Here is a 13,231-nt window from a genome sequence, read left to right on the forward strand (position 1 = left end):
ATTTCACTACTTTTCCAGAGATTTAAAAATTTTACTTACCTCCCTTGTCAGTAATTTAGGACACAATGCTTATATCGCTAATGGCTAAATAACTTTATTACCCTTATCATTTAGAATAATTACACATATATGTGAAGAAAAAAAGTTAAAATCTTGCTAACTACATTAACCATAATTTGGATTGTAAAAAGTTAATTAATTTGCCATCTAAACATAGAGTCAATATCAGGTGCATCTTTTTTAATTTTTACATATACTTGATACATAAAAGAAATCAGACGTAATGCAATTGATAAATTAAAGGATTTAGACATGAGAAACCATTAAATAGTTTACAAACTAAATTAACCATAATTTGAAATTTAAAAAAAAAAAATCTAATTTGGCATCTAAAAAGGGATCCAATACTAGGTATCCTTTTTCCAATTTATGCACTTGATAAATAAAAGGAATAAAGAAATAAAGAGATTTCAGTTGAGTTAATTTTTCTTATAATTGTGGTGATACTAAGAATCTTAAGGTATGAAAAAAATGTTTTGTTAAATTTTGGACGTTGTTAATTTTTTTGTTATGGATAATGGACATTTTTTAGTAACCATGTATAGTAATGGCCTCGTAAGTAAATTAACAAGTTAGATCAAATATTTAATCTAATAATATAATAGTTGAAGGGCACTTTTGGCATATATAAATCTTTTCACATCTTAAATTATTTTTTTATTGTTGCTTGTTTTGAATTGGACTAAATTGTTATAAGAAAATTGGTTTAAGGGGCAGTTAGTGATACTTTTAGAACCTCAGGGCAGAGAAATGAAACAGTCAGAAACCTGAGGGGAAGTTTCTGAAATTACCCCTGGTCTTTATTTCTCTCTTTCTTTCACGTACGAGTTAGAGAAAAGAAATCCATCATGGCTTCCGAACCTCGTAAAGGTCAGTGGTATAGATGCTTTCGATTATTTTAATTTTCTAAAGTTCTTAATTTCTGCTAAACAATAATACATAGATCAAGTGTTGTTAAAATTTTGATGATTATGATACAGTTGTGGTTCATCTTCGAGCTACTGGGGACGCCCCAATTCTCAAACAGGCGAAATTCAAGGTTTTCTCATACTTAACTGTGTTAGTATTTAAATCTAATTTAAATTGGGGTTTTGAAAACCCTTTTTGGATCTTTCATGTATTTATTTCATGGTTATTGCGTACTTTACTCATTGCTTCTTACGTCGGGGAAGATTATTTAGTCAAAGTTGGAATTTTTGAAAAAATCGTTGTTTCTTGATCTCTGTTTTGTTGGGAGGGACTGCGGATTTGGCTTATAATTATACCGTAGTTTCAGATCAGTTTATGGCGTTGAAATTTTATACTTTTGATTCTACTTTATATGGTGTTTTGACTTGAAGGCTAAATTCTTGAGTAAGATTTATTTAATGGTGATCAATCTGGATAATTCAGTGTAGTTGACGAAACTGGATATTTTTCTGGGGCTAAAAGCGGTGCCGTTTGTTAAACAGCGTACAAGATCTTTGGCTGAGATATTATTCACGAAATTTGCAGTGTTTTCTCTCCTCTTGCCTCCCTTTTAAAAAAAAAAAAAATTCGAAGATCTCTCTATCTTAATTTTATCCAATCTTTGTTTGCTCTGTTTTCTTTTGATTATTGCTGCTGTAAATTTTTCCGTGAAGTTGGTGATTGATGAAGGCATACTGTGTAGAATTTGTATAATTTTAGTTTATGCCTTGGAAAATAATATTTTTTGCCTTTATGGTGGCGAAAGTCTATAAGTTTAGATTATGGCAGATTGTTAAGTCTAAGGTTATGGAAGACAAAGTTGTAGAATTTTGGTTGTTTCATTCTCTTGTAGTTTCCATAGGATCAATATAGAAAAAAGGGTGTCTGTTATGTAATAAATATCTATTTGCTTATGCTATTGTGGTACTTTTGGAGTTTGAAATACTCATGAGCATTGCCATATGGCTTCAATGGTGTATATTGGAATTGCATTTAGTGAATATTTTGTTTCTAAAACCTAAAGTAGTTCTTTTCATATGCAGATTGATGGGTCAGACAAATTTGTCAAAGTAATTGATTTTTTGCGCCGCCAGCTTCACAGAGACACGTTGGTAATTGGTTCTTTCTTTGAGCCGTTTTTAGACATGTGCGTTTGGTAAGACAGGGTCAGGTTGAGTGACTATCATGTTTTGTTTCCCTAGTTTGTATATGTCAACAGTGCCTTTTCACCTAATCCAGAGGAGTTGATAACTGACCTGTATAACGTAAGTTGCTTCAACTCTGTTGTAATGTTATATGATCCCTTTGGAACTATTTATCTCTGTTTTATTTTAACCGAAATGCTTGCAAGGAAAAACCTTCTATGAGTTGAGGTAATTTCTATCAGTCATACCCTGTTGGAGTGAGTTGTATTCATTTCCATCAATATTTTGTGCCCCAAATATGTGTTTTCTGGGCTCTTTTAGTTTTAGGCTTCTGCAAGTTCTTTATGTGGGTTTTGGATGAGCATTTGAGGATATCAAGGAGATGCCATATGAAAACACAAGAATCTTCTTCTCGACGATATTGTTGACTAAGGTGTTTATGAGTGCAGTGGTGTTCAAACCAATTTTGCGGTCATTTTATCAAACTGAAGACACGGGCTCAATAACCTCTTCTTCTGTTTGAATGTACATATGCTGTTGTTTTAATGTTAAGTTTGTTGCTTGAATTGTGATTTTGCAGAATTTCGGTATTGATGGTAAACTGGTGGTGAATTATGCTTGCTCTATGGCATGGGGTTAACCATCATCTATTAATTGACATTGTACAGCTATACCCAATTGAAAGGTATGTGATTCTGAATTTTATGAGTTAGATTTCTTATACTTAGTGCCCTACCTCTATTTTCCATAGTACCCTTGGTGGATTAGCTCATTAAGTGCATATGATGCATAGACGCTTTTGCTTTAACAATTTTTAAAGCAGACAAGATGTTCATATTGTTGAAGTCTCCTTAAATGATTATCTTAGCTTGTTAGTTTACTAATATTTTCAGAAGATTTGAAAGGAATGCAAAATGAGATTCACCAAAAGTTTTGGGTTGTATTTTGCAGAGTTGTATACCTGTGATTCTCCGACTTGAAGCGGGAGTAATTTTGGACACTGTTGTCAGTTGTGGAGTTGTTTGAACTGGTACTCACAAGAGTGAAACAATTTCGGCTACTAATTGATCCTTAGCATGTTATGTCATGTCAACAGCAAGCAGAATACATCTTCATGCTTCAACCTGATTTTTCTCTGATCAAGGCAGCTTCTTATTGATGTGATTGGTTAGATCAGCTGATTGCTTATTCTTTGGAGTAAATTATGCTATATGACCTGATCTTTATGTTTTGGAAATTCTGTCCAATGTCTAATGCACCAATGTTGACCTGTACCATTAGTTGATAAGTTGATCCGCTTCATATCGCAAGTATCTGCTGCAAGAAATCCACAAGGGACCATGAAGGAATGACAGGTACAACTGTATACAAAAGAATGTATGAACCGTCCTGCATGACCATTAAAGAACACTCACAAACTTCAAGAGCCAAATATGGTTTTGCATCTCCAGATGGCTCTTCTGAACTGTAGTCTGATTCTAGACATGGATGGCAAAAATCCTCCGAACAGAGCATGCCTCAACAAAAGCCATTAATATTATCCTTTACCTTTTCCTTGCTACTACATTCACTTGGTACTAGATTTACGTCATGGAATGCACTGGAATTCAAAACAAAATTTGCCATAAATCATTTTTTTTTTCCCAAATTTTCCTAGCAAAGCGGAATTAAAGAAGCGGCAAGGGTAGAGTTGCATACGAGTCTAGCCAATCACCAGCAGCAGTTTGAGTAAAAATTTGACTCAAGTTTAGTTAACACCGAAATCGAGTTGATCAAGTCGAGCTCGAATTCGAACTCGAGCCTAAAGATATTATTTTTAATAGTGAAATTACATATATATATTCATAATATATTATTTGCTAAGAAAAATTCCTATTTTATTCATTTTTTTTAAAATAATAAATTAATTTTTATATTTTTAATCTCGAACTCGAGCTCAATTCGGCTCGAATTTGAAGTCGATTTCGAATTTGAACTTTACACTGAGAGTTCGTTGAGTACGAGTTTGATAAAATTTAGTTGAGATTTAACTGGATTAGGTAAAACTTCGACTCGATTCATCTCGTCATCTCGTTTGCGGTCCTTGACGTTGACGTTGACGAGGGGAAGGGAAGGAAGAGAAGGGAAAGAACTCTGCCGAAGGCTCTTTTTCCTAACAGGGGCTCCCACGGCCCTATTCTTTGACGACCCAAAGATCTTATATGCCAAACGCGAATGCCTCCTGGAGTCATGAGTGCTTGGTCTTGGAGCCCTTTCTCCTCTCTTTGGCATGCATGATGCACCCCACAAATAGAAGGCGAGCATTTAAGCTAACGATGATTCTACCAGTGCCAGGAAGACTCTGGCTTTCCAGGACCATGCCATCCCTCGGTATGCTAGTAAAGGAAACGTACCTGCCCTGTTCCCTGCCTATTAAGATTCACTGCGGTCAAATTTCCATATACCGGACTAACTTGACCCTTTGCTAGATGATACACTAACTTTGGCTAGAAAATGACACCAGATTTCCACATTCTACATTTCCACGTTTCAGTGTATGAACGTTTGATCAGTAATCAAAGAAGACAGCAAATTAAAGGAAGTTTGTCCGCGACTAGTATCACTTATCAGCCTCTCACATCTCTATCAATCAACATAAAAGATCAACTTGTTTCCTGGGTCAGAATAAATATGCATATTGTTCAAAAATAGCGATATCTAGACATTGGTTAAGATCGTCAAAATTGACTCACGAAGTGCTTAATGATCCCTCATTTCGGTTTTTTCTTTTTATTTTAATTTTTTTCGGCGTAGAAATTAACGTAATAAATTATCTCTATCTTGGGAAAAAAAGGGATTTTTTCTTTTGAGGCTAGGCTAAAATTCCTGATGTGGATATCACATTATTGCATGTCTTAACAATTCATGAAGAAAGTTAAAAAGGAAAGCTGGTAACATGTTGAAATAGTAATGAACCTACTTTTGTTGACTATTCTTAGGAGTGTACATTTGAGATTATCACTGTAGTTGAATAATATATCGATTCGAACTTCAATGAGAATAGCTTGAAAGTTCCATATATTGTTATTGTGTCTATGTGTCACACTAACTTTGTCCTGGTTTTAACCATACTTTACTACCAAAAGTGAAAGTCGTTTGGATTACACTTTTTTGGGAATTTTTTTTTAAAAAAATCATACTATGACACGTTTTTGAAATATAATGTATGTGAAATAAAATGGTGGTTGAAAATTCTATTAAGGGAGTATTCTAGAAAAAATCCTCAAAATTTTTAGACGAAAACCTTAATCCAAAACAAGGATTCTTCTAAGACCGGACCCCATAATTGACAATTAGTCTAATCCTATTTCAGTGTAACCATTATGTGGCATTTTAATTGATTATGCTCTAAACTCTCTTTATAAAAGTACCACTTCCAAAAAATAATAATCTGTTTTAAGAATTAGACCAAAAGCAGATTAGGTCACAAATAAAACTTAGAACTAGTCCAAGGCTGCAAGTGATTTGATGATTAGCTTGTTGAATGATTCAAAGTATCACTCAGCGGGAATGAATTATGAAGCCTCAAAGGAATTGGGCAGGGACTATTGTCTTGAGAAAATGAGGACTTTTACAGCTGAATCATTACAAATACAAGCACAAAAGTTTATTACTCATTATTACAAATACAAATATAGCTGAATCATCCCAAAAACCGTCACATGTTAAATTTTAGGATTAATCGTATATATACTATCAGTGTATACACAATCATCATTAGATATATGACACATGTGCAAAATTGAAATTTAAAATTCAAAATTTGCTCATGTGTTATCCATCCAACTGTTAAAACATCTACAGTAAAAGTTTTTCATATAGTTTTTGAAAAACAACCCCAAAAATAACTAATCCAAACGGACTTGTATTTGAAAAACGAAATGCTACAGTACTGTTTTTGAAAAACAACCCCAAAAACAGCTAATCCAAGCGGACCCTGTAATAGTGTATAAACTGACAGTGTATATAAAATTTATTCTAAAAACTGTCACATGTTAAATTTTAGGGTAAAGTGCACCTGAAGTAACTAAAGCTTTTCGAAATTTTTATTCCTCCCCTTAAATTATTTTTCATACCAAACAGTCTATTGAACTTCTAAAAGTGTTTCGTCCAAACCATTTGTTAGATATATGGAGTCATGCCACATGAAAGGCATGCCCATTTTAGAAGGTATTATTTTTGGCATTTCGCACAAAACCATCAACCCCAAATCAATCAAGAGCTCATCTCCCACCAACAAAGATTAGAAGCAAGTTTTTGCTCCCACAAAAAAAGTTAGAAGATTGAAAGATGCCAAGAAGACTGCTAGTAGATGTTTGAATTGTCGAAGTGGATTGACTTGCACACTGAAAACTTTCGAGACACCTTGGAGTCTCAGGAGAAGGTATGCTATTTTTGGCTTTGATGAGGTTAGAGGATAGATAAAGTCAATTTACATGGTTGGAGAATTAAGTATTCATCTACAATTGTTGAATTCTTTAGCAATCCTGTTGAGAAATTCTATCCAAGTTCTTTGTTTGTTTCATTTTGAAGATCTTTAGCTGTGAATCGATTAGGGATTTCTGTGGATTTATGTGACAATTGGGTGAATATATGGATTGGGGGTTTTTTTTTTATTATTAACAAATGGGCTAAGTAATCAATTCAGGGCTGAGGAGTTCTGCGCAAAATGTTCAAAATTTTTCTTCAGGATAGGTGTTCATCTCAGAACTGAAGGTTCTGAGAATTGGCTAGAGGAAAGAATTGGCCAGAACTGAAGGTTCATATCCCCCACGAGCAGCTTCTGTCATCGTTGATGTCAAGGAAAACTAAAGACATTAGACTGGCAACTATGATAGATGACATCGCCAACTTAGGCTCTTTGTTTCAAAAATGCTCATTTTGTTTAGATATAGCAAATGACAATATAAGTAAATCTGTGAGTACTTATGCTGTAGGCATTTGTGTTGATGAGGAATGGAACAATCCTCAAGGTGTCTAACACCTTTGTAAAGTTTCTTGGAGCCGTTGCTCTACAAGTATATACTTATGTTTTGATCAATATATTCCTATCGTTTCAGAAAAAAAAAAATAGGTGTTCATCTCAGGGACTCATTCTACAGATTTAACAGAATAGTCTAAGTGAAGCACTTTTTGGAGTTTAATGGACTATTATTTAACATGAAAAATAGTTTAATAAATGATTTAGTAAAAAAATTTGGAAAATGTAGTCATGACCTTCAATCCACTTTGTCCTAATTTGGATGGAGAATTTATCACTTGTCCCTACATGTGATCAATACTAGGAGAGGACAAAATGAGACAAATATATATATATATATATATATATATATATATATATATATATATATTTTGGGCCGAAGTGAGACCATCCACTAATTATTAGGTGGTGATTTAGTTTAATTAACCAATTTCCAATCTACAACAAGGTAATGGCGAAATATATCTACCATGTCCCCGTTAATCGTACGCTCCAAACCTGCACAATCTCCCGCCTAGTGCGTGAAAAATGCAACTAGTCTACCACAGTGAAGATTTTTCCATACGAGCCAATGTATAAAGATACATATATATGAGTAAATCTTATATATATATTAACAGTGTATATATGATCACAATTAGATATACAATATATATGTAAAATTTGAATTTTAAATTCAAATTCGAATTTATGTATCATGTATTCAATGATAAAAGTTTATATATTAACAGTATATAAAAGATTAATCATATATATATATATATAACATCTTTTAAATTTTAAACTTTTCATTCGGTATATATATATTTTTCATTAAGACCCGCTTACATAAAAGTATTTTTACATTACTGTTACTCTAGGAGAATTTAATACTTACTTTACCCATATTTCTAATGATTGCAGTCTTCAGCTTGAATACATATAGTTGTTAGCGTAGAAAAAGGGCATTTTGTTTTTCTAATTTTATTTTGATAAAATGATATCCTGGTTGTTCCGTTGAAGGAAGAACCTTGAAACACTAGGCTTCGTAGCATTGACTGGCTGCTGTTTTTGTCATCTTTTGGGTCTGCGTCAATCATATTGACTTGCATTAAGAAAAATGAAAATGTTAATCACACTTCACTTTTATTAATCGCACACACTCACCATTTATTTACTATATAGTCTAATAAATCAAAATCATAGGATAAAAATGACTGTAAAAATATGATTAATAAAAAGGAAACTGCAACTAATATTTCTTCAAAAAAAAAAAAAAAAGATTTAGTGTTCAAGGATATATGTAAGTACAGGAGATAATTTGTGTTTCAGATCACATGATTTTTTTTAAAAAAATTTTAGCGTATGTCCCCAAAGAAACACTTTTTATTTAGATGAGTTAATTTCATTTTCTACTTAATATCCTTAATTAACTAATACTTTGGTCCTAAACTATCAAATGCAGTATTATGCTAATTTCTAAGGTGAAAAGACAATATATAGCCTTGCTAATTTGTGTCTTCAGTGAAATTATATTAATATAAAAACAAAAAGCCAAATTTGCAATTAAATGTGTAGACACCAATTTTTTAATTTTTAATTTATTTTTGTTTTTATTTCTTAATATTTTGTTAAAATATTTATTTGCATATTAGTTATTTATCTTCATATATACTAATGTGAATTTTTCTTATTTTGAAAAAAAAGAAAGAAAAATTCTAACAATTTTTATCAACCCCACACACACCTTAATCATTTTTTTTCAACAAATGGCTCCAGTTAAAGTGGTGTATTTTCACACAGGATCCTCAGTGCCACTTTTTCAGTGGCAATTCAGTGTCACTTCTATATTTATACTAAGTGTCCTGTTTATTTAATTTGTCATGTGCTGTTTATTTAAATTTCTTCTACCATCACGTGATAAGTGGGATTGGCACTGGATTTGGCACCGAATAGTGGCACAGAAGATCCCAACTGGTGTATTTTGCTTATTTGTCTTATACTTCAGCAAGACCAACCAAATTATATTAATATCCACTTACTTTGCTAGGAACAAAAAGTTTTCGTTACTACAGTATAGCAATTGATTGCTCTGGGGAAAATGCTAGTAAAGAATAGTACAAGATCGCAAAATATTGCAATTGAGTCTCTTATTGTAAGTCTCAAAAAAAAAAAAACACCCTAAACTAGAACAAATTCTCATCCCAAAAATCAGAAAATATAGAATACCAATTACTTAAATGCATAAAATTCAGGCATTGCGGCGGCGTTGGAGTCGAACAGGGAGACCATTGACAGGAGTAGGAGATGCCAGGTTTATGATCTTCTCATCAGGAATTAGCCTCTCCATCTTGAATCTTGTCACCACATTATACATGAACACTAGGATCTCCAGCCGTGCATATTCTTTTCCAGGACACATCTTAGGTCCTCCTCCAAAGGGAATGAAAGTGAATGGTGCTGGTCCACTTCCTTCAAATCTTGAAGGATCAAATACGTCTGGATTTGCAAAGTGTTTGGGATTTCGATGTGTCGAATACACACTCCAAAATGTCTGCAAAAGATTTTCAGGTCAAGAAAATTGATTAGTAAAGTTAGTATTAATAAGTAAATAAATATGTATCAAAATTCTCTCAAAGATTACAATAATGAAATCTATAATTTGATTTTCGAGTCCTCCCTTCTCCTCCGTTTCTGTTTTAAGTTTCACAATCTCTTTCACACCAAAATAACAATCTTTTTTTTTTTTTTTGGTTCAATCAATGTAATCATATCGTACCTTCCACCCTTTTGGAATGGTGAAACCAGCATAGTCAAAATCCGTTTTTGCCTCTCTAAAGGATCCTTGAGCTGGCGGAGTTAGCCTTAATGATTCACGCCCTACATTCCATGAGTAGGTCATCTTCTGGATATCCTCCCAACTCAAGAGGTCGTCTGGACCTTTGGACTCTGCAATCTCCATGATTTCTGTAACAAGCACAAATTCACTTCGTTTGAGCCTATTAGTTGTCTATTTTTTAGTCTATACTGTCAGCCAAGAGTGAAGAAATTTCCACGTCAATGTGCAAAATGACAAATTTCTTGTTTTCTTGTTTTTAAAGGAAAGCTTTCGCGAGGAAGTCACTATCAAAGAATGTTAGTCATCACTTAACAGAGAATATTAGTCACGAACTACCACAGTCAAACGAAAAACATTAAACAAGGGCTGCTTAACTAGCTATAGACGTAAAAACCTTGGTACTGCACGATTAATTTACCTTGGTAAACCTTCTCATAGATGTGTGGAAGCTCCGAGAGATATTTCAGCACAAAGGTGACCGCGCAACTTGTTGTGTCAAAGCTGGCAACCAAAAGACCAACGATGTTATTGCAGATCTCCATTTCGTTCATTAACTTGCCACCTTCATCCTTGACAAGAATCATGCGAGATAACAGGTCTCTTCCTGCAGAGGACTCGTCTTCCATTAGCTCTTTCTTCCTATTTGTAACGATCTTCAGCAGCTCTTCACGTACTTTGTTCCCTCCTTTAATAGCACCGTTGTAAGCTGTTCCGGGAAAGTCAAGTGGGATGGAGAATAACCCGTTCATCACGCGGGCAAATGGATCAGACAATCTCTTAACGTGCTCAGGATCTTCAATGTTCAAGAACAATCTGCATGCCAGTGCAAAAGTGTACTTCTTGGCTAGATGGTAAACCTTGACTTCTTCGAAAGGAGCCCATTCGGCATCCAGATGTTTACGGGCCATGGCGTCCATGACCGGGATGTACTTCTTTAGAGCTTCAGGTTTGAGGATTTCATGCAAAAAGCTGTGCTGAAGGGCGCCTACTTCTTTCAATGGTGCGTCCACATAAGAGGGGAAGAGCAAAGCTTTCCTCATTGATCGTGGCAACCATGAAGTAACAGCCTTGTCTTCGTTGGAGAACAAGAATTTGTTCCCAGCAGGGCCGCAGAATACGGAAACTTTCTCCCCCATGAAGGAGGTTTTGAAAACTTGGGACGAGTATTTGCTCATTCTCTCCTCGATAAATTTCCGAGGGCCTCCGCGGGCAAAGTCTACATTTTCCCCAAGAACTGGCCATCCTATATTCCCTGGAGGCAGTTTGCTTTTGTTGAACTTTGGTTTTCTTGTCAACAAGTAAAGATAAAGAGGAACCAACAGGGCTAAAATGGTGTAAAGGGAATAGAGCAAAAAATCCTCCATTTTTGTTCTCAACACTTGCTAAGAAAGATGGAGGAGTTTACGACTAGAGCAAGTAGAACTGTACTAGCCAAAAGTTCGATGATTTGTGAGTTAAAACGCTGGTAAGGAGATTATATATAGAGGGCAGAGTTGCTTGGGGGACTCAGTCTAACTTTTCTTTGGTAAGACTTTCAAATGAAGAAGATGTCAAATGAGGGAAAGAGAAGAAGAAGTCATCCCTAAACGCTGTTTGATTGAATTAACGGGGAATGGACGGTAATAAAGGATTTTGTTGCTTGTAGAGGGAAAAATCTTTGGTATCATTGGATTTCGGGCTTTTAAGGCTAATCAAGACAATGAATGAATCTTACGTTTACATTTAGATTTGATCAACCTCTATCACAAATTCTGATTTAGGAAAAAAGATTTTTATATTCATGTGAATTCCATATGAAGGAAACTATTATGGGTTTTTCTTCCATTACATATACCACTAAGAATGAGCTAAAATTTCTTATCGCAAATATTTTTTCTGATGGCAATTAGATCAGAGTGCACTATGTCATTTGCACTAAAACATTCAATTGACACTAGTTTGCTTGGGTCTCGCGCGACGCGCGAGGGTGCTCGGATTCAATTTCTTTTTTGAGTCTGTTTTTGGATAATATTTACATATATTTAGAGTTGTTAAGTCAATCGAGTAGCTCGAAAGCTCGTTAGAGCTCGGCTCGTTAAGGCTCGAGCTCGGCTCGTTAATTTTGGTTAACGAGTCGAGCTCGAGCTCGAAATATGCTCGTTTAGTTAACGAGCCGAGTAAGCTCGGCTCGTTTGATACTCGAGTAGCTCGTTAGAGCTCGTTAATGAAGGGCATATTTATCATTTTAGAAATTAAAATTATAAAAATTAAAAATTATAGGTTTTTATTAAGGTTAATTTGCACGAGCTCGAGCTCGAGCTCGTGAAGCTCGACTCGTTTATGATAAACGAGTCGAGCTCGAGCTCGAGCTCGAGCCACATGTACATTTAACGAGCCGAGTTCGAACATATTTTAAAGCTCGTTTTCCTAACGAGCTCGAGTCAAGCTCGGCTCGAATTAAACTCGAGTCGAGCTCGGCAACCAAATACTCGGCTCGACTCGGCTCGATTAACAGCTCTACATATATTTAAACTGATTCATGAAGGATATTTACATGTGGCCTTCATTAAGCCGTATTGGAAGGCTATCAAAAGTTACAAGGCTCGTTTGCCCTCAAAAAAGGGGTGTCCTAAGGTAGTATATTTATAGGGCTCATCTAATCAGCAAGGAAAGAACAAAACTCCACCGCAGGTGTTTAACTACAGTAGTAGGTTGGAACCTGAACCATGTGATAATACAGTAGTAGTTGTCTGAATGACTTCGATGGAGCCGAAAGACCCTAAAGCCAAGTCTACTTCTGGTGACTAATTACTTCATCAAGAGTGAAAGTGGGATCCAAGGGTACAATAGTCATAAAAAATTCACCAAGAAATTGCAGCCACAAATGTGTGCAACGGTGGCAACTAGGGTTGCAAACGAGCCGAGCCGAGTCGAGCTTTGAACAAATCGAGCCGAGCCTCGACTAAATTTTACCAAACTCGAGCTCGAGCTCGAGCTCGACGAGCCGGCAAATTTCGAGCTCGAGCTCGACTCGAATCAAGTCGAGCCGAGCTCGAGCTCGAAAAAAAATAAAAAATAATTATTTTATTTTTAAAAAAATAAATAAAATAATATTTTTTTTAATAAATAATAAAATATTAAGGATATATACGTAATTTTACTATGAAAATAAAAAATAAAAAAAAATATATAATATACGTAATTTTATTATTAAATAAAAAAAAAATAAAAAAAATATATATATATACCCAAACTCGTGAG

At 34.6% G+C, this 13,231-nt stretch overlaps 2 protein-coding genes across 5 annotated transcripts; one reads left to right on the forward strand and one right to left on the reverse strand.

Annotated features, from left to right (window-relative positions):
• Window positions 1-794: 794 nt before the first annotated feature.
• Window positions 795-3,717, forward strand: LOC113710862 (ubiquitin-like protein ATG12). Of its 4 annotated transcripts, none has more exons than XR_011822040.1 (6): window positions 795-930; window positions 1,041-1,099; window positions 2,052-2,120; window positions 2,211-2,838; window positions 3,105-3,320; window positions 3,435-3,717. XR_011822040.1 is itself a non-coding variant. In XM_027233914.2 (6 exons), exons 1-5 carry the CDS (start codon window positions 909-911, stop codon window positions 2,791-2,793), a joined length of 273 nt encoding a protein of 90 aa, XP_027089715.1. In that variant the 5' UTR covers window positions 795-908; the 3' UTR covers window positions 2,794-2,838; window positions 3,105-3,463. The 4 variants fall into 4 exon arrangements, 1 of the variants encoding a protein (XP_027089715.1); XR_011822041.1 differs by having other exon boundaries at window positions 2,211-2,586; window positions 2,734-2,838; window positions 3,105-3,463; XM_027233914.2 differs by having other exon boundaries at window positions 2,211-2,273; window positions 2,734-2,838; window positions 3,105-3,463.
• Window positions 3,718-9,093: 5,376 nt separating this feature from the next.
• Window positions 9,094-11,407, reverse strand: LOC113711062 (beta-amyrin 6-beta-monooxygenase-like). The gene is made up of 3 exons (XM_027234202.2): window positions 10,410-11,407; window positions 9,932-10,119; window positions 9,094-9,706 (listed from the first exon to the last, which is right to left on the reverse strand). The coding sequence occupies exons 1-3, from the start codon at window positions 11,353-11,355 to the stop codon at window positions 9,404-9,406; spliced, it is 1,437 nt and encodes a 478-aa protein (XP_027090003.1). The 5' UTR covers window positions 11,356-11,407; the 3' UTR covers window positions 9,094-9,403.
• Window positions 11,408-13,231: the final 1,824 nt, after the last annotated feature.

The sequence above is a fragment of the Coffea arabica genome, chromosome 10e (genome assembly GCF_036785885.1).
Source record: "Coffea arabica cultivar ET-39 chromosome 10e, Coffea Arabica ET-39 HiFi, whole genome shotgun sequence".
NCBI classification, from domain to species: Eukaryota; Viridiplantae; Streptophyta; class Magnoliopsida; order Gentianales; family Rubiaceae; genus Coffea; species Coffea arabica.